Source organism: Enhydra lutris, unplaced genomic scaffold, assembly GCF_002288905.1.
Source record: "Enhydra lutris kenyoni isolate GAN:26980312 unplaced genomic scaffold, ASM228890v2 scaffoldscaffold56, whole genome shotgun sequence".
Taxonomy (NCBI): Eukaryota; Metazoa; Chordata; class Mammalia; order Carnivora; family Mustelidae; genus Enhydra; species Enhydra lutris.
Genome location: NW_019154140.1, coordinates 4,868,251 through 4,893,279, shown reverse-complemented (window position 1 = coordinate 4,893,279; position 25,029 = coordinate 4,868,251). Strand labels below are relative to the sequence as shown.

Genomic DNA, 25,029 nt, shown 5'->3' with positions numbered 1-25,029 from the left:
AACAAGCTTCATTCATGCTTCTAGAAAATTCAGATCATGTTTCTAGAGTAGTCAAATTCATAGACTCAAAGAGTGAAATTGTGTTTACCAGGGGCTGCGGGTGGGGAGAAGGAAATGAGGATCAATGGTCAAAAAGTTTCAGTTAAGCAAGATGAATAAGCTTGAGAGATGCAGTGTGCTACACTGTACCTATAGTCAACCATAACATGTGATACACTTAATAATTTGTTATGAGGAAGATCTCATGTTGTGTCCTTGCCACAATAAGGCAAAATTAAATAAAAATTCAGATGTCAGAAAACAGCTGGAGAAAAATAAGATTTTTTTTTTTTTTTTAAAGATTTATTAGAGAGAGAGAGAGAGAGAGACGGGGAGCACATGTGTGTGGGAGGGACAGAGGCAGAGAATCTTCAAGCAGAGTCCCTCCTGAGCATGGAGCCTGATGCAGGCCTCAATCCCACAACCCATGAGATCATGATCTGTCCCAAAACCAAAAGTCAGATTCTTAATCGACTGAGCCACCCAGGTGCCCCTAAGATGGTTGCTTTTAAGACACTTTTATATGAAAAATTATATTCTAGAGATGATTCAAGTTTCTTTCCCTTCATTAAGTGAAGCTTATCACTTGAAGAAGACATTACCCATAAAAACAGCTATTTCTTTTTAATTTATAAGCTTAAAAAAGAAATTTTCTACCCCTGAAATTACAATATTGACATGGCTATGTATATAAAGAGAAATTATAAAAGTGAGCATTGTCCAGCAAAACAAAACAAAACAAACCCACAAAAAACAGAGTGATGCTGAGGGGTGAGGAGAAAAGTGGTAAAAATCAGCCTGAAATGGAAAGATGAAATAGTTATATGATAAGAAAAGTGTAGTAAAATGTCAATGGTAAAAGCTAGATGATGGTATGTATAGGTGTTCACTGCAAAATTATGTCAAGTTTACCATATGAGTGAAAACTTCTACATTTTTAAAGTCAGAAAAATGTCAGAAAAAAAAATCAACCAGCATGAGATTACCCAAGAACCAGAGTGCCTTCATTAAAATAACCCTGGGTAAAAGGAACTAAAGAGGAAGCAGCTTGACTTCCAAATTTTGAATGAACATTGTAGGGAAACAATTTATGGGAAAAGACACAGAAACTCAAAGCCAAAATTGAACACATGGGGATTGTACCATTTTTGCCATATGAAAGCAAAAGAAGAAGTAAAACAACTGTTTAAAAAAAAAAAAAAAAAGGAGACTGGGACCCTTGGGTGGTGTAGTCAGTCAGGCGCCCACTCCTGGTTTTTTCAGGCTCAGGTCATGATCTCAGGATCATGAGACTGAGCCCAGCGTCCAGTCCCGCACTCAATGTGAAGTCTGCTTCAGAGGCTCTCTCCCCCTCCTTTCGTCCCTCCCACTCATGTCCTCTCTCAAATAATAAATTAATCTTTTTAAAAAAAGGAGATTAAAGACTAAAGAATTGAGCATCTTTCATGTTTTTTGGTTATTTTGATATTTGCTTTTATGTAGTTTCCATACTGTACATATACTCCCCAAAATGGCTAAAACTAAAAATTTTTAAAATTATAATACCAAGCATTGGCAAGTATGTGGAGCAACTGTGACTCTCATACATCGCTGGAGGGAGTATAAATTCATAAAACCTCTTTGGAATTGTCTGGCATTATGCACTCAAGTTGTAATGAATCACCAATCCTTTGTAAAGTCTCAACAGAACATATACGGATATGGCCAAAAACATGTATATGAAGATCATAGCACCATTATTCTTAATAGCTCCAAACTGAAAACCACCATTATGCCTACCAAAAGTAGAATGGAAAAAAACAAATTTGAGTATATTCTTAGAACAGAATTCTATACTGCAATAATATGAACAATGTATTGCTACATGGAACATAATGAGTCTCACAAACAATGCTGAATAAAAAAGCTAGTACAAAAGAATGTACACCATATGATTCTACTTATGTACAGTTGAATCAGGCAAAATTCTGTGGTGTACCATCAGGGTCGTGGTCCCATTGAGGAAAATGGGATAAATTACAGGTGGGGAATCAAAAGGGCTCTGTGGTACTGGTATTCCTCTATTTCTGAACTTGAATGGTTGGTTATGTGGTGGTTTACTCTATGGTAATTCACTGGGATTTACACTTCTGTTTTTTAATATTTTAGGTATGATTTACTTCAAAAATTAATCAAATTTTTAAATGAACTATGAAATTTCTACAATTTTCTTTGGGAAAAGAAAACAAAGGTACATGTACCCACCCCTATGTTTATTACAGCTTTATTTCTAATAGCCAAGATATGGGAGCAACTCACTGCCCATCCACAGATGAATGGATCACAAAGTTGTAGTGTGAGTGTATGTGCATGCCCACACATATTAGAATATTACTCAGCCATCAAAAAGAATGAAATCTTGCCATCTTGAAGAATATGGATGGACCCAGAGGATATAATGCTAAGTAGACCAAAAAAGAGACTCTTCAATACAGAGAACAAACTAGTGGTTGCCAGCAGGGAAGTGGGATAGGTTAGGGATGGGTAAAATAGTTAAGGGGATTAGAAGTACACTTATATTGATGAGCACTGAGTAATGTATAGTAGAGCTGTCCAGACACTACATTGTACATCTAAAACTAACACTACATAAATTATACTTAAATACTAAAAAAAATTATAAGGTGGGATCATATTATTTTCCCTCTATAATTAACATTTTGATAAGGAAAAATCTTTCAGTTGGAAAAATTTCACCAATTACAATAATTTTTCCACATGATAAAATGTATTCTTTTATTTTCATGTCATATGGATAAAACTAAAAGACTAAATTTAAATCATCAGGATAATTCTAAAGTAACAATTTTTTTTTTTTTTTAAGATTTTACTTTTTTTTTAGTAATCTCTACACCCAACACGGGGCTCGAACCCACAACCCTGATATCAAGAGTTGCACACTCCACCAATGGGGCCATCCAGGCACCCTGTAACAATTCCATTTTTGATATAAATTAATATCTTTTACTTCTAGAGGTTTTAAAAAATAAGCACTCACCAGATAAACAAAATATGCCTGTTTTGTTGTATAAAATCGTATTCTTTCAATTTCAAATTTGAAGGGTTTTTTTTGATATGTTTAATAAAGGATAAACATTGTGTCACTTTAATACACTTAATAGATAGTGAAATATAATTTGTAAGCATTAGTAAAAACAATTTAAGACACAAATTAGCAGTTTAAATGCAGATTTTTCTCCATTCCCTCTCAAAATAGTGCCAAAATGAGTCAAAGAAGATTTTCAGAAGAAACTAAACCAGAAAGGCAAGGCGTAGGACCAATGAAACAAAGACACAGTGAAGGCTGGGGTTAGGGATCAATCAGACAAAAAACAGGACTGGGTGAAAGTAAGATACTTAACACAGTGAGGTCCTCCTGGTCTCCTCTCCCATTCTGTTTCTATAGCAAGGGATTGACCCTCCTCCAAATTGTCTACCTCTAAAGGCAAGAAAATCAGAAATTTCCCTGGAGAAATAATGTCTCTCCAGAGACTGACATTTGAAGGACTTCTAATAAACAAATTTGTTCATTCAGGGTCAAAATGGCCATCACCAGTGGCAAGTGAAGATCATGCCCTCAAAGCTTCTAACTGGCTTGCAGGTATTTCATTCTTAATATAGAAAACGAGTTCCAAATGCTCATTTGAGGAATTTAGAGGAAACAGCAACTATACTTATAGGGAACAGAAGAACAGGGTTTAATAAAATGGCAACAACTGGCACTCAGAAAGATCTCTTAAAAATACAAGGAGAGCCTAAGTAAAAGCTCAATAGATTTGATGATAAAGTCAAAGAAATTTCCAGGAAATATATTAAACAGACAAAATGAAAACCAAGAGAGAAAAGAAAATTAGAGGATCAGTCTATGAGGGTCTAGCATCCAAAAAACAGAAGTTCAAGAAATGGGGAGTAGAAACAATGGTTGACAGAGAATTAAAAAAAAATTTTTTTTCAAGAAAAATTCCCATTATGGAAGGGCTTGAATCTTCTGACTGAAAAAGGATCCACTGAAATAAAATGCCCATTTGAATGATCACAACAAAACACCTACGCCAAGATACATCATCATAAAACTTCAGGATAGCAGAAAGTAAGGTAAGAAAAAAAGATCCTAATAGGGGAGAAATCGATCACAAATACAGGAAAGGGAACCAGGATGTTATAGACTTTTTAAGAGCAAAGCTGCATGCTGGAAGACCTTAAGAGCAATGCCCTCACAGACTTCAAACAAACAAACAAAAGAAGACTTTTTGGTCTAGAATTTTAAATCTAGCCAAACTATCAGGAGTAAAAATAAAGACATTTTTAGATATGTGGGGTTTTAAAATTACTAGAGGATATGCTTTAGTATGAGGAGGAAAAAAAGTCAAGTAAAGGAAATATTCAGATTCAAGGAAAAGGGATTCAATATTGAAGGAATTCCCAAGGTGGATATACTGAAAATGGAATTATTCTCTTAATTTATTTTTCAGACTGTTCATTATCATGTACAGAAAAGTACCATTTAATTTTTAAATAGTACCCAAGTATTATTTTAATAAAAGGTATATAAATCAAAAGGATAAATATATTGTAATTCTTCAGAGCTCAGACTTAATCAGAATGGAGATAAACAGGATTTAACCTTTTTACATTATTCAAAGAATCAGATTCTGAATTCCAAATTTTAAATATGCTGACATTTCATATTGTTCAGTACACTATACTACAAAAATGAAGGTAAATTTCCACATATCTTCCGATCAACGTGCAATTTTCTTATTGCTAACAGAGTTGGCTTCAGTCTTAAAAAAAAAAAAAAAAATTATACCCTATTACTTATTCTACTCTCAGATGAGAAATCTCAACAGGGAATTACCTTTTGCAGCTATCTAATTTCCTACACTCTCTTCTTCACACATATGTTTTGCCAGATTCTGTCAGTATTCTTGCTAAGCAAAACTCCACATCACTGGAGATGTTTGAATGAAGTTCTACAGTTCAACCTTCACTGGGAGGATGAATGGTAAGAATTTAATGGATTGTTTCCATTCTTTTGATTCTGCTATTCTAAGATCATAATAACTGAAGATGCCAGAAGACACTTGGAAGGTTTAAATATAAAATAACAAAATCAATAACAAAACAAAAACAGTAAAACAAAAACTTCTGGCTCAAAATTTTATCTAGCCCAAGTGGCTCTGCTACAGTTTGAATGTGAGGAGAAAGTGCTAAGAAAAAGTTATAAAATTACTTTTAGAATTCCAATTATTTACACAAATTCCAGATCAGAACTCTAGAAAAGAGTGAATTCGTGACACTTCTTTCCTTCTGCCTGTCTATCAATCAAATACTTACTGAATTCCTATACATTCCAAACAATATGCAAGGCACTGAGGACACAAAAGTGAAAATCAACATTCAATCCCTGCTTTCAAAGATCTCACCACCTAGGATGGCGATACGGAATATGTGAGGTGATAGAGAGTATCTCTGGCACCCTAGGTCAGAGGCAGGCTAGTGAGGAAGACGTCAGGTAAGGAAGAGGTAACCCCAGAGTTGAATCTTAAGGATGAAGAGAAAGTAGAGATTAACTACTACATATTAAGTAGTGTGCTAGGTGTTCAGGCTACAAAGATTACACAGAGAAAGTCTACAAATAGGTTAGCGGGAGAAAAAATCCATATAAAAACCACTTCAAAGATTATTTACTTATTCAACAGAGCAAGAGAGCAAGTGAGCGAGCCTGTGCATGAGTAAGAGGAGGGGCAGATGGAGAGAATCCCAAGCAGACTCACGGGTGAGTGCAGAGCCTGACGTGGGGCTTGATCCCACAACCCATGAGATCATGACCTGAGCCAAAACCAAGATTTGGACACCTAACTGACTGAGCCATCCAGGTACCCCTAAAACCATTTACAAAACATAAAATTAATGTTATATCTCTTCAACAAATGATGTTGGGAACACTGGACAGCCACATGCAGAAGAATGAAACTGCACCACTTTCTTACACTACACACCAAAATAAACTCAAAGTGGATGAAAGACCTAATTATAAGACAGGAAACCATCAAAACCCCATGGGAGAAAATAGGCAGCAAACTCTATGACTGTGGCTGGAGCAACTTCTTACTAGACACATCTCCAGAGGCCAGGGAAACAAAGCAAAAATGAAATACTGGTGGGACCTTATCAAGATAAAAAGCTTCTGCACAGTGAAGGAAACAATCAACAAAACTAAAAGGCAACCAACAGCATGGAAGAAGGTATTTGCAAATGACATACTGGATAAAGGTCTAGTGTCCAGAATCTTTAAAGAACTCATCAAAATCAACTCTCCAAAAATCAATAATCCAGTTAAGAAATGGGCAGAGGGCATAAATAGACACTTCTCCAAAGAAGACATACACATGGCGAACAGACACATGAAAAAATGCTAACAGCACTCGGCATCAGAGAAATACAAATGAAAACCACAATGAGACACTACCTCACACGTATCTGAATGGTTAAAATTAAGAACTCAGAAAACAACAGATGTTGGTGAGGATGCGGAGAAAGGGGAACACTTTTGCACTTTTCATGGGAATGCAGACTGTGCAGCCACTATGGAAAACAGTGTGGAAGTTCTTCAAAAAGTTAAAAATAGAGCTACTCTATGACCCAGCAATTGCACTATTAGGCATTTATCTAAGGGATACAAAATGCTGATTCGAAGGGGCACGTGCAGCACTACCAACAATAGCCAAATAATGGAAGAAGCCCAAATGTCCATCGACTGATGAATGGATAAAGAAGATGTGGTCACAATGGAATATTAACTCAGAAATCTTGCCATTTGCAATGACGTGGATGGAGCTGGAGCGTATCACGCTAAGCGAGGTAAGTCAGAGAAACAAATACTGTAGGATTTCACTCATAAGTGGAATTTCAGAAATAAAACAGATGAACATAGTGGAAAGGAAGGAAAAATAAGATAAAAACAGAGAGGGAGGCAAACCATAAGAGACTCCTAACTGTAGAGAACAAACAGGATTGCTGGAAGGGAGGTAAGGGATGGGCTAAATGGGGGATGGGTATTAAGGAGGGTACTTGTTAGGATGAGCATTGGGTGTTAGATGTAAGTGATGAATCACTAAATTCTACTCCTGAAACTGATACTACATGATATGTTAACTAACTTGAATTTAAATTTAGAAAAACAATAAAATATTGAGAATGTCCAAAAAAAATGTTACCAGACAGGTCACAAGAATAGAGAAGAATGAACTCGATGGGGAAGGGAACACAGCACAGGAGGCAGCACACAAAAGCTTCTATCTGAGCTGAATCACAAAGGGTTTCCAGTTATTCACCAGGCCAGCACCACAGGGAGAACAGCATTCTAGGCAAGGAGAATAGTATGAATGTTGGAACCAAAAGTACAAAAGTGTGACCTGAAAGAGTCTTTTTTTTTTTTTTTAATATTTTACTTATTTTTCTGACAGAGAGAGGGAGAGAGATCACAAGTAGGCAGAGAGGCAGGCAGAGAGAGAGAGAGGGAAGCAGGCTCCCCTGCTGAGCAGAGAGCCCGATGTGGGACTCCATCCCAGGACCCTGAGATCATGACCTGAGCCGAAGGCAGAGGCTTAACCCACTGAGCCACCCAGGCGCCCTGAAAGATTCTAACGATTAGGAATCTGTATGTGGCTAAAACTGAAATGTAAGCTATGAAGCACAAGGAGGGTGGAGAGGAAAGCACAGTGAGAAAGGCAGTAAGAAACCATGTTATGAATGAAGAAGGAAGAAGCTGGTGTTCTTGTATGGTGACGAAACCTTCATATTTCTTTCTTTCTGAAAAACTTTGCTCATCTTTCTATTTGAATGTTAAGAATTTTTCTTATTCACCCATGAGAACACAGGATACACTAAATATAGTAAATTTTGCATTGCAAATACTGTTGTTTAAACTTTAGTTTTAAGTTTTATTCATCTTTAATTTACAGAACTTTGATATACTCAAATTCGTTGCTTTTTTTTTTTCCCTTTCCTTTTGTAATTGGTACCACTGTTTTCATGGTGGGAGAATTCAGCTGGAAAGTTACTGCAAGAAACATAAAAGAACTAAGAAGGCAAGGTTACCAGTGGGGGTGGGGGAGGAGAAATAATTTAGATGCAGGATACATCTGGGAGATGGGACTACTAACATGTCTGAGGAGAAAAATGCAGAGAGAAAGTCACTAGCCAGAAGGCAGGATGTCTCAGAAGATAATTTCTTTTTCCTTTTTTTTTTTTAAGATTTTTTTTTTTTTAATTTTTATTTATTTATTTGACAGACACACAGAGAAAGGGGGAACACAAGCAGGGGAAGTGGGAGAGGCAGGCTTCCAGCTGGGCAGGGAGCCTGATTCGGGCCCGATCCCAGGACCCTGGGACCATGACCTGAGCCGAAGGCAGATGCTTAACAACTGAGCCACTCAGGTGCCCCAAGACAAGTTTTGGGAGCAAATATCATTCTTCATAGACAGGATCTCTGAGGGCTATTCTCTTGCAAACAGAATCAAGCCCTAGGCCAACAGTGTGGGCTCCCAGGACAGTCAGGGAGGCTCAGGAGAGCTTCAGACAGGCTTCCTGCACCCCCTCTCCAAATGGCTCTCCACCTCTTCTGCATCTTTCTAGCCAGCCTACTCTCAGAAGATAATTTCTTGACAAAAGAGCCCAAGGTGAGTCAGCTGAAGATGTAGAAGGAATACTAGAAAATTAGAGACAATCTCCAAGGGAGATAAAGTCCAACAGAACTTTCCACATTTGCTCTCTCAAGGATTAGAGTCACTGTTTCTACTTTCTACAGATCTATAAAATCCCGAGTTTTTCTTGCTTAAGTCCATTAAAAAGCATGTTTGTTTTTTTTTTTTGGAGCCGAACATGGGGTTTGAGCTCCCGACTCTGAGATCAAGACCTGAGCTGAGATCAAGAATCGGACACTTAACCAACTGAGCCACCCAGGAGCCCCAGAAAATCAGTTTTAAACTTGAGAGCATTAGAGTGAATCTTAGCAGTATCTGTGACTCTGATGGCTTCAGGAAAATGCCAATCACCAAATTAAATTCCATCCTAACGCCACACAATTCAAATGACACATGTTCATTTCCCAATTCATTCCTCCTCCCCCTCCCCCATAAACTTGTAAGGTTTCTCTTTAGTAAATCTACTTTTTGCTCTAAATGCTATGGTCAGCAAGAAAATTAACCTAATAAAACAAATTAAAAGATCACCTTTCGGCTGTTTGAACTTCGACTTTTTTGGCTTTTAAGAGATCACGATGGCCTGACCTTGGCATAAGCTTTTGGACATATTCACAAAATTGAGAAAAACAGTAAATAAAAACACAGATATCTAATCTTATTAACTTGCATGTAAAAGTAAAATAATCTAAATTCACTCGGGCTACGGAAAACAGATTACTCACCTGCGACCACATTCTGAATATTTACCAATATTTTTTAATATTAAGGCAGCTGTTAGTCGGATGTGTTTAGTTATTGGTCCCTCTTTTTCATCCTTAAAAAGAAAGGAAAAGAAAAGAATAAAGATCTAAATCATACAGTGCTCACACCTTTATAGGTAAGGCTTTCAAGGCTTGCTTACTGTAAAATCTCGAAAGACAAGGTTTCTTGATCCTCTCCTAAGAGCCATCAGGGCAGCACTGGGATGATTCACAATGGCCTTCTGTGCTCTAGGAGTTGAGCTTGTGCCCCCCACAGCAGGCTGCCTGAGTTGAGGAGAGAGAGAGAGACTGTTAACACAATGTTACAGACAGACTGGCAAGGGTGACAAACCTGCCAGCTCCTAGGGTGCTTCCTCTGAAACTGGATACAGGATAAATCAAAGCTCCCATGACCCAGCATTAATGTCTACTTTGTGTCAGGCTAGGCAAGGGGCTCTTAGTATCAAGGTGAAGCTGCTAGTCTTTTATTTCCAATCTAACAATTTTGAAGCAAACAACAGCTGTTCTGGTGCAGTTCACCTTTAAAGTTACTGTGCCAGTAAACATGCAGTCAAAATCAATACAACAGGGTATCAAAGCTGTGGAGTTCACATACCTGAATGTAATGTGAAGATTTTAACAAAGAAGAAAATAGTCTACAATTTGAGTTGCAAGCTATTTTTGCTAAACAGTATCTGAGAGTAAAATAGTATTACCAAAGGATGTGTTGATACAGGGATAGGTTATCCAGAAAAAGATAACCTAACATGACAGTAACAAGAAATTATGTTAACCACAGTATTTCAAACTATTACTTTGTTACATCATTGTATTTGTCATCATTATTTGATAATACCAATCAATCCTTTCAGTGTATTTCTACTGTCCTTTATGAAAGATACAGAATGGAGGGAATGCAGAGACAGATTTTATATAAAAGATTCAAACTATGCCAGATTTCCTTGGTCAAAAAAATCAATATCCGTTGCATTCTCGTGAGGCAATGGCAGTGAGTCACATGTGAGGAAATGTAGTCTGGCACGCCGACTACCCGAGTGACTTCGGAAATTCCCACTTGCCCCTCTGTGCTTCAGGTTTTGGAATGTGGGGTGATTTCTGGCACTTTTAAATATAAGTAAACTAATTCTGAATGTAAAGCAATCTTAAAATTGTAAACCAGTTTACATCCATATCTAGATATACGTCTACAGATAATAATATCTATATATAGATACGACTGTTATTGGAAGTCAGGTATAAGTGACAAAGATTTTTGACTGATTGCAACTGACATCCCAAATATCTTTTCCTTCGAATTTAAGCAAAACCAAATATATTCCAACATATTCTTATACACTACATAATACATACAAATTAAGTACAGTGGAAATTATAGAAAAATATACTTGGCAGAAAAATGACTTTCCCCTGCCTTTAGGATACAATCCAAACTCATGACTATGGCTTATGAGACTCTCAGCTAACTACTCCTCACTCTTTGAGTCGCAGTTTGGATGCATTTTCTATCAGACAGCCTTCCGTGGTCTCCTAGGTTGGTTTACATGGGCTCTTATAGTGTCCTGAGCATCTCCTCGTTTTAGTAATGATTACACTAGATAGTAAGAATTACTTATATCTCTCATTTGATCTCTAGACACTGAATGGCAAAATGTACATTGGTCACATATACCTCATACCACACTTTAGTGCCTAGCACACAGTGGATGCTCACTGAATAATAATGGAATGAATGAAGTGTGTGAACAGCTTGTGTTCCCATACTTCTAGTTCTTCTTCCAGAATTTCAGTTCTGTGAAGATCTGAAGATTAGATCCTGTTCTTAGAATTCTGTATCTCTGGCACAATGCCAAGTACACAGCAATATCTCAATAAATGGGGACAAATTAATATATCTTCACATTTTGAGAGTTAAACATATTATTTATATTACAGACTCTACAACTAAAGGTCTCAGTTAGACAGAGTAGGAGATAAATACTGGGTAAATCCAATAAGGCTTTTACAGGAATCTACACCCAGATAGAACTTGAACTACATGCCTTATAAGTATGGGGCTCATGAAATAACAGGTAAATGAACAACCATATAGTAAATGTGGTATGTATACAATCCTCACACGAAACCCTGGCCTGTCCTCAGAGGACTGCTTGTAGGAAGAAATCTCTTTGCCATTATCAAATACATATTCAATTACTCTCTCAAAGGACAAAGAACCATATATACATTTCCACTTTACAAAGCATTTCTGAAATATCATCTGTCATCACTTCTAATGACTTATATACAGATCAGAATCAAAATATAGCTACAAAGTCCTAACAGACTATGCGTTCTAGCCAGAATGAAAAGTGCTCAGAGAATTTAGGCAGTTGGAATAGGGTCTCATAGCTGGTTAACAGTAGAGCTCAACTAGAACCTAGGTCTCTGGTCACCTAATATGCTAAGCTGTCTTTCACTGGTACTATGTTTTGCCTAGTTTCTTGACTTTTCTTTTTGTATGTGCAATGGGAAGTAAACTCATGGTTCTTACTTGGTAGAAGATTTTTGACTTCCCACTTGTCCTGGTTCATCTTGTTTTAATCCTGCAAGCAGGGCATCTTTTGAACAGTGCTTATCCTTTTTGAGAAAGAGGAAGTAAAAGAATATGCATCAAGATCTTTAATGCAACCAGGTGAGTTACTGATCAAATAGTATGAAGAAAGTGTACCTGTAAGTGGGTAATAAAAGAAAACCTCTGTCGCTGAAAAGGTTCACAACCTTCCCAAAGACATTGCCCTGGATATACATCTTTGCCTCCATGTTCAGTTGCTGCATGGTAGAAAACCTGTGAGGGTGTCTGAAACCACCTAAAAAGAACAAAAGTAGTAGAAATTTTCTGGCATTTGCATATATTATTTAAATCAGAAGACTTGCTCTCCTAATACAAAAGTCCCAGATCAATATACAGAAATACTAGGCATAATAGTGTAGGCAAAGCTCACATTCATTTCATTTCAAGGAATATTTTGAAATTATTTTGAAAACTTCTCTTTATATTTCAGAATCAAATTATTCAACTATACTGAAGACTTTTGGTAATTTAAGTCTATTATGTTTCATTCTCAATTCCCTACCTTCAATGAAAGTGAGCTAAGAATCTCTTGAAAGTAAATCATGTGTCATTTTAAAACACAAGAGAAAACTATTTTACAAGCAAATACCATATTCTCTTATACTTTTAGAAGCTGCTTAAGCATTTACTAGACCTCATGTTACATATAAAAACTCTAGAATATTAGATCCAACACTCTAAATGCTATAAATTCTGGTAAGTCTGGCATTTTAGCTGAATTCACATTTTGTTTGTCCATGTTTAAGAATCCACAGCCCTCATTTCTCTAACATCATACCCTACTCATACCTGGGGGCTTAACAATGTACAAATGTCTGAGCAGGTACGTGGCAAGGATACAACCTAAAGAAAGTCAGATACTATTTTCCCTTATTAATTAGAATATATGGCAATGAAAGAGAATACTGGAATCCAGACAGTAAAAGGCTTCAATTACTAAACAGCAACTCAAATATTTGCATAATCAGTATCTTTAAAGTTTATGGCAGAGCTCTTTTAGGACTTGATTTTTTTTATGGATATCATAAAAGTATGTCTGTATTTAAACTAGTTCTTGGTGTGCAGTATATGTGATAGAAATTTTAAAATAAATTTTAATCAAGAGTAATTGAATATTGAATTATAAAAGACAATGTCAAGAATCATTATACCATTCAAATATATATTTTATTTATTTATTTATTTATTTATTTATTTGTCAGAGAGAGAGAGAGAGGGAGAGAGAGCAAGCACAGGCAGACAGAATGGCAGGCAGAGGCAGAGGGAGAAGCAGGCTCCCCGACGAGCAAGGAGCCCGATGTGGGACTCGATCCCAGGATGCTGGCATCATGACCTGAGCCGAAGGCAGCTGGTTAACCAACTGAGCCACCCAGGCGTCCCCATTCAAATATATTCTTATACAAATACATACCAAAAGTTTATTGTGAAGCTGTCATGGCTTGGAAAAATTAATAATGTTAAAATGACCAAACTACCCAAAGCAATCTACAGATTCAATACAATCCCTATCCAAATTCGAATGGCATTTTTTGCAGAAAAAGAACAATCTTAAAGTTTATATGGAAATGCAAAAGATTCAGAATAGCCAAAGAATCTTAAGAACAATAAACCTGGAAGCATCATGCTGCCTGATTTCAAATTATATTACAAAGCCATAGTAATTAAAACAGTATGGTATTGGCATAAAGAGACACACAGATCAGTGGAACAGTACAGAGCCCAGAACTAAATCCACACATATATGATTGATTAATTTATAACAGAGGAGCCTGAAATATATGTTGGGGAAAGGGGAAAGGAAGTCTCTTCAATAAATGGTTTTGGGAAAACTCAACGGACACATGCAAAAGAATGAACTGAACAACTATCTTACACCATACACAAAAATTAACTCAAAATGGATAAAAGACTTGAGTGTATAACCTGAAACTATAAAACTCTCAAGAGAAAACACAGGTGGTAAGCTCTTTGCTATTAGTCTCGGCGATGATTTTTTTGGATTTGATTTGAAAGTAAAGGCAACAAAAGCAAAAATAAACAAGTGGGACTATATCAAACTAAAAGCTTCTGCACAACAAAGGAAACCATCAACAAAAGGAAAAGGCAACCTACTGAATGGGGGAAAGTATTGAAAAATCATGTATCTAATATGGGATTAATATCCAAAATACATAAAGAACTCATACAACTCAATAGCAAAAAATAAGCAACTCAATTAAAAAATAGAGAACCTGAATAGATATTTTTTCCAAAAAAGACATACAGATAGCCAACAGATACATGAAAAGATGCTCAATGCCACTCATCATCAGGGGAATGGAAATCCAAACAATAAGATATCATCTCACACCTGTCAGAATGGCTAGTATTGAAAAAAAAAAAAAAAAGAAAAAAGAATAGAAAGTGACAAGTGTTGGTGAAGATGCAGAGAAAAGGGAACATTTGTGCACTGTTGTTTGGAATGCAAACTGGTACAGCTACTGTGGAGAAGAGTATGGAGGTTCCTCAAGAAATTAAAACTAGAACTATCATATGATCCAATGAATCTACCTCTGGGTATTTATCTGAAGAAAATGAAAACACTAATTATAAAAGATATATACATCCCTATATTAACTGCGGCATTATTTACAAAAGCTAAGACATGGAAGCAACCTCAGTGTCCACTGATAGATGAATGGATAAAAAAGTTGTGGTATACCTATATATAATGGATTACTCAGCTATAAAAAAGAATAAAATCTTGCCATTTGCAACATCATGGATGGACGTAGAGGGTATTATGCCAAGTGAAATAAGTCAGAGAAAGACAAATACCATATAATCTCACTTATATGTAGAATTTAAAAAAAAAAAAAAACAAGCTCATAGATAAAGAGACTGGTGGTTATCAGGTGGGGGATGGTGAGTGGACAAAGGGGTAAAGGGAAAAGATACAAACTTTTAGTTATAAAGTAAGTCATGGGGATGTAAAAAAAAAAAGAAGAGCTTACTGTATAATTAAAATTATATTTTTAGTTTTGGAATCTCTTTTAATTTTCGCTACAAACAATGCTTTTCATTAATATGAAATAAATATGGCTGGAGCTCTAATAATTGTCACAAGGAGGCACTTCTTATTTTGCTTTTAGTATCTTATCTAAATACTATAAATTATTAATTAAAAGGTAAAGCTGTTTGTACACACACCAAAACCCAAATGTACTACTACTAGTACTGGTCAAAATGATACCTGACTCTAAAATATTTCACAGTACATTAAGTGAATCAAATTTATTTATAACACACAAAATTGATGAATTTACTAGTGACAAAAAAAAAAGATAAAATTAGTGCTTCTTTAAATCAAATTACTAAACTTATGAAGCTGTATATATGTACAGTTTTAAGATCACAGGGATTTTCAAGTGTTCATCACTTCACCAGCCCTGCACAGAGTCTATTATTTCCCTCTTTTCTACTACCTTTCCTCTCTATCCTAAGTCTGTTTACTATTTATCTAACTACTCAAGTCATACAAACCATTCATTGACTGGTGAAGGTACAATTACTAGTATAACTAAGAATGGAGCTGGGTATAATGATCATATAAGGGTAGAAACGAGTTACAGCTTCCAAATACATTAAATGGAAAATCTGGATTTTTAAAGCTTAAATGCAATTCCAGTGCAAAACAGATAATGAGTTTGTAGAATGTTACTGATTTTTTGGGAAAGGGATAGGGGAAGAGATAACTGGGATGCCACTACTGTATACTAGTGTGTCTAGAACAATTTTCCTTATTACTACCTTTCCATCAGTAACCTACCCCTGCCACCCAAAATAAACATGTTCACTTAAAGAAACCAGGAAAATTCAAGTGTATCTAAATGAAAATAAAAATTCCCTGTGATTTAATTGCCCAGACTGTTAACATTTTTGTATATTTCCTTTAAGCTGTACCCCCTGCCGTGTGTGTGTGTGTGTGTGTGTGTGTGTGTGTGTGTTTATACAAAACAGGGACTGTTACTCACAGAATTTGATAAACTGCTGTCACAGTATGGCTATACGTACAATTAAAAGCATGCCTTCACTAAGATACTTTTACCTGCTAAAAAAACACTGTAATAAAAATACATTCTCTGACATCTCTAACATGAATAGCACATCCCTCCCCTCCAGGGGTGTGGAAGCACAACCACAGGTGGAAGCACTGGACAAATAACATTTCTGAAACTCATTTTGCTTACTGGTAATCTATCTTTCAGGGTGGTCGTGAGGCTTAAATTTGATATGTGTAAAGCCATTTAGCAAATATCAGGCCAACGATAAATGAGAGCTATTATCATGATCATTAGTAGTAGTAACAGCAGTAGTGGTCCCACTAGTAATTTATCGTCTTTTCACCTTGTCTATCCTACTAATCTCTACCCTGAGACTTCCAATAACTATTCCAAAGTTGCCACGCCTTGCTAAATAAAGTTTAGTCCACCTGCAAGTTAATGTTCCCGATTATCAAGTGATTCTCATCATTACAACTTATTCTATTAATTTCTGCTCCTGAAAACATTCCCTACAAAACTGCTCCCAACTTTTTCACCTTTTGTTAAACACTAAATTTCAATCTGGTTGTTTCAGAGTTTGTCTTCCCCTATATAGTTTGAGTCTGTAAATTTAAGGATATTGCCATATTGGTTAATCGTCTGAAAAAAAAAAAAAAGGCTTATTCCTGAAAGAATTTAAGTTTATTCTATTAGAGCTGCCCTAACTTCCTTTTCCTCTGTATTAAATTTTCTGTCATTACTCATAGTTCCCCCTTCTCTTGGATCTTAAGTAGTCACTATTTCCAGGGTTAATTCCTTCTTGTATATCCTGGAATCTGTTACAAACCTTCATAAACTACTTCCTCTTTTGCATCTTCTATCTTTTCCTTTCTACTGAACTCTATACTTAAGTGTAATAATATACACGCTACTCCAAATAAAAACAACAGAAACAACACTTTTCCTTTGATCTCATTATTGTCACAAAAGATAGTAACTATCTGGCTAAGTAATGATAAATTTAACCAATATTTAATGCATTTATTACAGTAACTATATCTGAAAATTTTTCTTCATCATTGGCCATCTTTCAAAGGTACATATTATTTTCAAATACATCATCAATACAATTTATAATGACTAGTCCCCCGCTCTTTACATAAATAGCTACAGCTAAAGTTCAGGATTAGCCATTACTCCTTTATTTAAATTTCCTTCATCAAATTCTTTTTTCCTTCAGCTGTTTGTTTCAACTGAACAAATATTTGCATAAGGCTACTAGGTGCAAGTTTGTGGATTCTACATACTCTAAGCAGCTGCTTAAGGCGACAACACTTTCCACTTGAAAATAAAGCCATTAGGGACGCCTGGGTGGCTCAGTTGGTTAAGCAGCTGCCTTCGGCTCGGGTCATGATCCCAGCGTCCTGGGATCGAGTCCCACATCGGGCTCCTTGCCCGTCAGGGAGCCTGCTTCTCCCTCTGCCTCTGCCTGCCATTCTGTCTGCCTGTGCTCGCTCTCTCTCCCTCTCTCTCTGACAAATAAATAAATAAAATCTTTAAAAAAAAAAAAAAAGAAAGAAAAGAAAATAAAGCCATTATACAATGGTTATTGCTATCACTTTTCCTACCATCAATCAATTTCTTATGCATCATAAACACATAAATAAATGAAGTAAACAAAGCACACTTTTCCTACTACCTTAAAGATTTTATTATTTAAAAGTCTGCAATCGATGCAGGTTATTCATATGAATAACACATATTATGATATTTTAATAATTCACATTTAAAAGAACAGTTTAGAAACAAACATCTGTGGCTATAAAGCTATGATTGTTTCCTTTGTTTTTAAAATGTAAATAAAAGGGTTGAAAATAATACTTTAGTTCAGAGAGTTTCAATTAAAGTTTTCTTAGTTGCTGAAGTTCATGGCAGGCTGTTTTTCTTTAATGATTGAAAAGGATTCCATGTTCCTCTTACTTGCCCTCCTGCTGCAAAAACATTTAATTTGACTTAAAACACATGGGATATAGGTTTTTTATTAGGAAAATTCTAGTTTAGAAGTAAGATGTGCATTTAAATGTTAATAAATGCACCTAAATGATAGTACTATACATAAGAAAAACCTACACTGCAAAGACAGATTTTAAAAAAGCTATATTGTTAATTTAGAACAATTAACTTTTACCTCAACCCTTGACATCTAATTGCTTTAGACAGATAACATTCTCTGGCCAAAGAGATACCAAGGGTATGCATTATTTTATATTCAAATGAGATTTAGTAACAAGCTGATAAAATCTGGGGGGAAAAGCCCAAGCCAACAATGACGCTGGCAGGCTTACCCAATTTTGTCACATATCCAATTGTAGAAGTCCAAAATATAAACACAAAAGAAAAAGACAACTAAGTTCATTATTAAAAGAAATTATTTTACTGCCTTAACATGGGACTAAAAATTACAAGTGCCAACTGGACAGCCCCAACCAGTGACCTCGCAAAACTACATACTGCGCTGCTCCAGCCCTCCGTCTGCCACCATCAGTCTAGATTCAAAGCCACGGGTAAGGGCAACTAATGACTGGCTTAGCTGCTGAAAGCAATGGGAGAGTAAGCAAGTATTTGGTTTTTTCCCCTTTTTTTTTTGGCTTTTGTAGAAAGAGATATGTCCTGCCTTCTAGTAAGACTAAAATTATGGGAAATTATCTCAAACATAGGAAAGGAATTTGGATGGAAGACAGTCAAAACCAAATGTCTTTGGCCCTATCTCCTTCCCTTCTAATAATTAATAATATTATAATATAAACAGTAGTAATAGTAATAATAATTAATAGAGGAAAGGTTTCTGTTTTTGCTATTTGATCCTCTAGCCCCAGCTCCTACTAACCTACTGGTCTATGAAGCAGTCATACATTTTATATACCAAAGTAGGAAATATATTCTCAGGAATCTTGTTTAAATAAATATGCTTTCAAAATCTGTACCCTCCACCAAAATTTTAATCACATATAAAAGTAGTGTAGAAGTACATATGCACAATTTAGGCATTTCAATAAATATGTTATACTTAACTAAACATAAGCTTGGAGATAAAATAAAAATGAATGAATGGGGGCCCCTGGGTGGCTCAGAGGGTTAAAGCCTCTGTCTTTGGCTCAGGTCATGATCCCAGGGTCCTGGGATCGAGCCCCACATCGGGCTCTCTCCTTGGTGGGGAGCCTGCTTCCTCTTCTCTCTCTCTGCCTGCCTCTCTGCCTACTTGTGATCTCTCTCTGTCGAAAAAATAAATAAAAATATTTAAAAAAAATGAATGATGATGTGTGTACTTGTCTGTTTTTAATGAGACAAATAAGGCATACAAATGAATTTGTACAAATGAATTTGAGGCTGGATACTCACACGGACTCCTTGAAAGATATGGCTGTGTATCACTTCACACTCTTCCTGACAAAGCTACTCACAGCATAAAGTGCCTTCTGACCTGAACTTCTTCCTTTTGCTTCTTACTTTGTATTTCATATATTCACAAACAACATCTTCTCTGATTTCTATGATGGCTCTTTGTTAAAGGTAAAATTATCCCCGCTTTACTGCTAAGGAAAACAAGCTTTCAAAGGAGTAACTTTCCAGAGCATACAACTATGTGGCAAAAGCTGGGATTTGAGACCAGATATGTCTAAAGACCTAACTTTTTTGCTGCTCTACTATAATACATGATTGTTTACTTGGATAATATGCATAAGTTTATACCTACATAAAAACTGAAGTATATTTTTACACCCAGTATCTATGATGCTATAAATTTTTTCTTATTTTTAATACTGCAAATTCTGAAAGCACAGTAGGTTTAAGAGGTTAGCATTGGTACATAATTCTCTTATTCTGTGAATAATTTCTAAGGAATAAGGTTATTAGTAAAATGCAGGCTAGATTCTCACCTTAGTCAATTCTATTCCCCAATGTAACTCTAAAAAGGCCTTCAACACTATTTGGCAAATTTCATATATATGGTATATATATATGTGTAACTATGCATATATGTGTATATATATATGTATAACAGTAGGTAGGAATACTTAAAAAAAAAGATAAGTATGTATATGTGTGTGTGTGTGTGTTTTGGGTACCATCTTTAAATACTCTTTGGTATCCAGTGTTTGAAAGAATGAAGTAAAATAGAAAGTTCTACCATCAGCTGTGGAAGGAATTAGAGCTTTTCCTAATAATACATTTTTATGCATCAGTAGTTAAGGCCCAAGGAATATACCTCAAGCTAATGCTACCAAAGGTATTACATAAAATTTATCCTACATTTATTAAGGCTTATTAGTTCAAACTTTAAGTATAATAATATTAACAAAATATCCATTGATTCTATAGCTTTCACGTAAAATCTTTTATAAATGTAGGAACAGCAAGGTGATGAGCTGTTACCTTCAGTTGAAAAAATAAGATGCCAACAGGCTAGGTCAGCAAAGTACTGTTGACTATAAAATCAAGCCAAACTTCTTTAATTTAACTCACTCAACAAATATTAATTAAAAGCCCTTTATGTGCCAGACATTGTGCTAATATGATAAAAACTCCAGGATGCAAAACATCAACCCTCTGAAGATAACTTCTGGTCTTATGGCCACAAAATTTAGACAAAAGATGCTATAAAATGAATTCCAAACTGTCAAGTAATCTAATTACTGAATTAATTTCAACATAAACTGGTAATTTAACTAGAATTAAGCAGTCACTGATATATCATGAATTATAAATTTCTACTCTGGATATCTTACTCTATATCAAGTATTTCCAGATCCTTCAAGATAATTATATATCATGCTCAACTAATCTTTAGAAACTTCTTTACCTTAAAGCAAAATGTATAAAACTGCCATCAGTTTTTGTTAAATATTTTAATTTTTTTTTCATTTAACTCCTTAAACTGACTACATTATTTCTGAAATTTTAATTACTAGAAGAAATTAAAGATTTACCATGGATTTTGGATGTTAAGAAGTAAAAGCACCTTTACAGAGAATACGAATTCTAGTTTTCATTCATTGGTCACATATAGTGAGGCTGATGTTTCCTGTTGTTCTCTGTTATTTCCCATGAGACAAATAATTATTCAAATCTCATCCTGATGCAAAAGTATCTTTAAGGATTATATAGTAGGAGTAAGGAAATCTTATGTTAGAATCTTTAGGAGGAACTACAACTACAATAGGTTCAGTAGGAACCCAGTAGCTTAAACCTCAGCATCACTTGAGGAGATTCCTAGGTGGTCCAGGGAATATAAAATTTATTAGAGCAAATAAAAGTCCCTAGTTTCTACAGAGAACAGCTTCCACATTGGAAACGTTTACTGAGTTCTTCTAAATTCTGTTTGACTCTCTAATGATACAACTCTAAATAGAAACGTGATATAGATTACATTTTTGCCAAAGGAAAATAATTTTTGTCTTTTCTATAATAGTTATTAGCCAGATATCAATGAGAAATGATGTATTCTTTTTTTTTTTTTTTTTAAAGATTTTATTTATTTATTTGACAGAGAGAGAGAGATCACAAGGAGGCAGAGAGGCAGGCAGAGAGAGAGGAGGAAGCAGGCTCCCTGCTGAGCAGAGATCCCGATGCGGGGCTCGATCCCAGGACCCTGAGATCATGACCTGAGCCGAAGGCAGAGGCTTTAACCCACTGAGCCACCCAGGCGCCCCAGAAATGATGTATTCTTAAAAAGTGGCTTTCAGGGACACCTGGGTGGCTCAGTCAGCTGGGTGTCTGCCTTTGGCTCAGGTCATGATCCCAGGGTCCTGGGATTGAGTCCCGCACTGGGCTCCCTGCTCAGTGGGAAGCCTTCTTCTCCCTCTGCCTGCTCTGCCTGCTGCTCCCCCTGCTTGGGCTCTTTCTCTGACAAATAAATAAATAAATTAAAACAAACAAACAAACAAACAAACAAAAGTGGCTTTCAAATGTCTTTCATAGCAGCAGAACCATTTTTTCAAACAAAATAGGACTTAGAGTCTTTATACATAAAGTAAAAGGCAGAGATACTATGATTAAAGATTAAGTTGGAGGTCCCTCTCAAATGTCCCCTTTATCCCTACATTGCTTATTCAAAGAACACTGTGGCCAAGAAACAGTACTAAAAACAATGAATGTAAATTCTTGGCTTACCAGAGTCACTGAATCCTTTCCTCTTAAATGCACAGAATTAAAAGAGCAGTTCATGGGTATTTTTTATTATAGAGAATTTTTGGGTCCCATTTCTTAAACAAGGATCAAACACAAAACATAATCACATATACTTACATATTTCAGTTATAAACTAATAGTCCACATTATGCTGATGATATAAAAACAAGAATAAAGATAAGGACAAATATCTTCCAAGTTTTTGCTCAGACATATGAGCTGAGAAATAGTCACTGCCATCCTCAGAACAAGAAAAAAGCTGAACTGAAAATTACCAATTCTTCTTAAATCCAGCAGAGAACTGAGGTCACAAGGCAAACTGCCTCCCTGAAACACTGGAGATAGTCGAATATAGAGAATCACAAATAACTTCCAGAGTCAGTAACCGGTAGGAATACTTAATCAGAGATCGATGAATTGATGGGAGGTCTAGTATGGATTATCTTGAAAGATAAAAACTCTGACAGGGGCTGGGGCTGGGGGTGGGGCTGTGCAGCTGCCCACGATTTTGTGAGTTTTACCTCCAGGAATTTTACCAGGGTCCTAAGGTAAAGACTGGAGGAAAACTTAGGGCTTTCTAGCATGGGGAGAGTGAAGGCAATCAATTTTAAATATGCCCAGAGTGTTCTTTTCTCCTTACCAAGGGCCTCCCCTCAAGGAAAATTACTAAAGCCTTATCTGGACTAGGGGAAGGAGAATTAGATAACTTGAGCCCTCCAGATTCCCTGTCTCACATAAGGGGAGAAAAATAAAGAAAATAAAAGAAACTCTTCTTGGGGCGCCTGGGGGGCTCAGTGGGTTGGGCTTCTGCCTTCAGCTCGGGTTATGGTCTCGGGGTTCTGGGATCCAGCCCTGCTTCAGGGTCTCTGCTCGGCGGGAAGCCTGTTTCCCCCCACCCCTCTGCCTGCCTCTCTGCCTAATTGTGATCTGTCTCTTGCTCTCTGTCAAATAAATTAATAAAATCTAAAAAAAGAAACTCTTCTTAAAGTCAAAGCCCTTAGATTCAGCCCACTAAAAAAAGTTAGATTTAATCATGAGATGATAGAATGCTTCTCATCTACAATACCTTATCACCACATCAACAAGGCTCCTGTATAATAACAGAGGATTACAACCAAGAGAGTTGTAAGATACAGACTCTATTTAAAAATGAGCTTCAGGGGGCACCTGGGTGGCTCAGTGGGTTAGGCGTCTGCCTTTGACTCAGGTCATGATCCCGGGATCCTGGGATCGAGCCCCGCATCAGGTTCTCTGCTTGTTAGAGCCTGCTTCCCCCTCTCTCTCTGCCTGTCTCTCTGCCTACTTGTGATCTCTCTGTCAAATAAACAAATAAAATCTTAAAAAAAAAAAAAATGAGCTTCAGGGTGTCTGAGTGGCTCAGAGGGTTGAACATGTGACTCTTTGTTTAGGCTGGGGTCATGATCTTATGGGTCCTGAGATCAAGCCCTGCACGGGGCTTTGTGCTCAGCAGGGAGTCTGCTTGAGATTCCCTTCCTCTTCCCCTCACCCCATATGTGCTAAAATAAAATAAATAAATCTTAAAAAATGAGCTTCCAACAAAACCCAAAGACAACAGGGGAGTGGGACATAAAGGACACTAGAAGAAACTGAAGCCTCTGACACCGACAGCTACAGCAAACATTAAACGCTGCATAATTCCTAAGCAAAAACTGAACACTGAAGGTCTCTTTGCCTCAGTTCCCATTAACTGATAGAACTTACCGGGCTTTCAAAAAAAGTTACAAAGCATGCTAAATGCAAAAAAACAAAACAAAAAACAACAAACCCAAGAACCAACCAGAAACCAAATACCAAAACCTAACAACAAATCCAAACCAGTTTGAAGAAACAAAGCATGCATGAGAACCAAACACAGATAATGGCAGAGACTTTGGAATTACCACACTGCAGACTTAACACAAATATGATTAATATGCTAAGGCTCTAATGGACAAAGTGGCAACGTGAAAGAAGATATGGGTAAAGTAAGCAGAGAAATGGAGATGCTAAGAATCAAAAAGAAATGCTAGAGGGACGCCTGGGTGGCTCAGTCGGTTAAGTGTCTACCCTCGGCTCGTGTCATGATCCTGGGGTCCTGGGATTGAGCCCCACATCGCGTTCCCTGCTCAGCGGGAGCCTGCTTCTCCCTCTGCCTGCTGCCCCCTCTGCTTGTGCTCTCTAACAAATGAATAAATAAAATCTTGAAAAAAAATGCTAGAAATAAAAAATACTGTAACAGAAATAAAGAATGTCTTTGAGGAATGGCTGGCTCAGTGAGTGAAACATGTGACTTGATATCATTCTTAGGGGTTTGAGTCCTGTGCTGGGTGTGGAGATTACTTGAACAATAAAATCTTAGGACAGCTGGGCGGCTCAGTCAGGTAAGTGTCTGCCTCAGGTAATGAACCCAGAGTCCTGGGATCAAGTCCTACTTCGGTCTCCTTTTCAGCAGGGAGCCTGCTTCTCCCTCTGCCTGCTCTGTCTGCAGCTCTCCCTGTTTCTGCTCTCTCTCTGACAGATAAATAAATAAAATATTTTAAAAAATTAAATTAAAAAAATAAAATCTTAGGGGCTCCTGGGTGGCTCAGTCGTTGGGTGTCTGCCTTCGGCTTGGGTCATGATCCCAGAATTCTGGGATCGAGCCCCGCATCGGGCTCCCT

General features: G+C 36.6%; 1 protein-coding gene across 1 annotated transcript in view; it reads right to left on the bottom strand.

The window, feature by feature from the left end:
- The window catches only part of LOC111157850 (AT-rich interaction domain 2), a 160,670-nt gene that overhangs the window by 2,277 nt on the left and 133,364 nt on the right, over window positions 1-25,029 (bottom strand). Inside the window, exons 17-20 of the mRNA XM_022519543.1 lie at window positions 12,255-12,393; window positions 12,078-12,163; window positions 9,688-9,811; window positions 9,509-9,600 (exon numbers count right to left, since the gene is read on the bottom strand). Coding sequence (XP_022375251.1) covers window positions 9,509-9,600; window positions 9,688-9,811; window positions 12,078-12,163; window positions 12,255-12,393 — 441 coding nt within the window. The remainder of the gene's footprint in view (window positions 1-9,508; window positions 9,601-9,687; window positions 9,812-12,077; window positions 12,164-12,254; window positions 12,394-25,029) is intronic.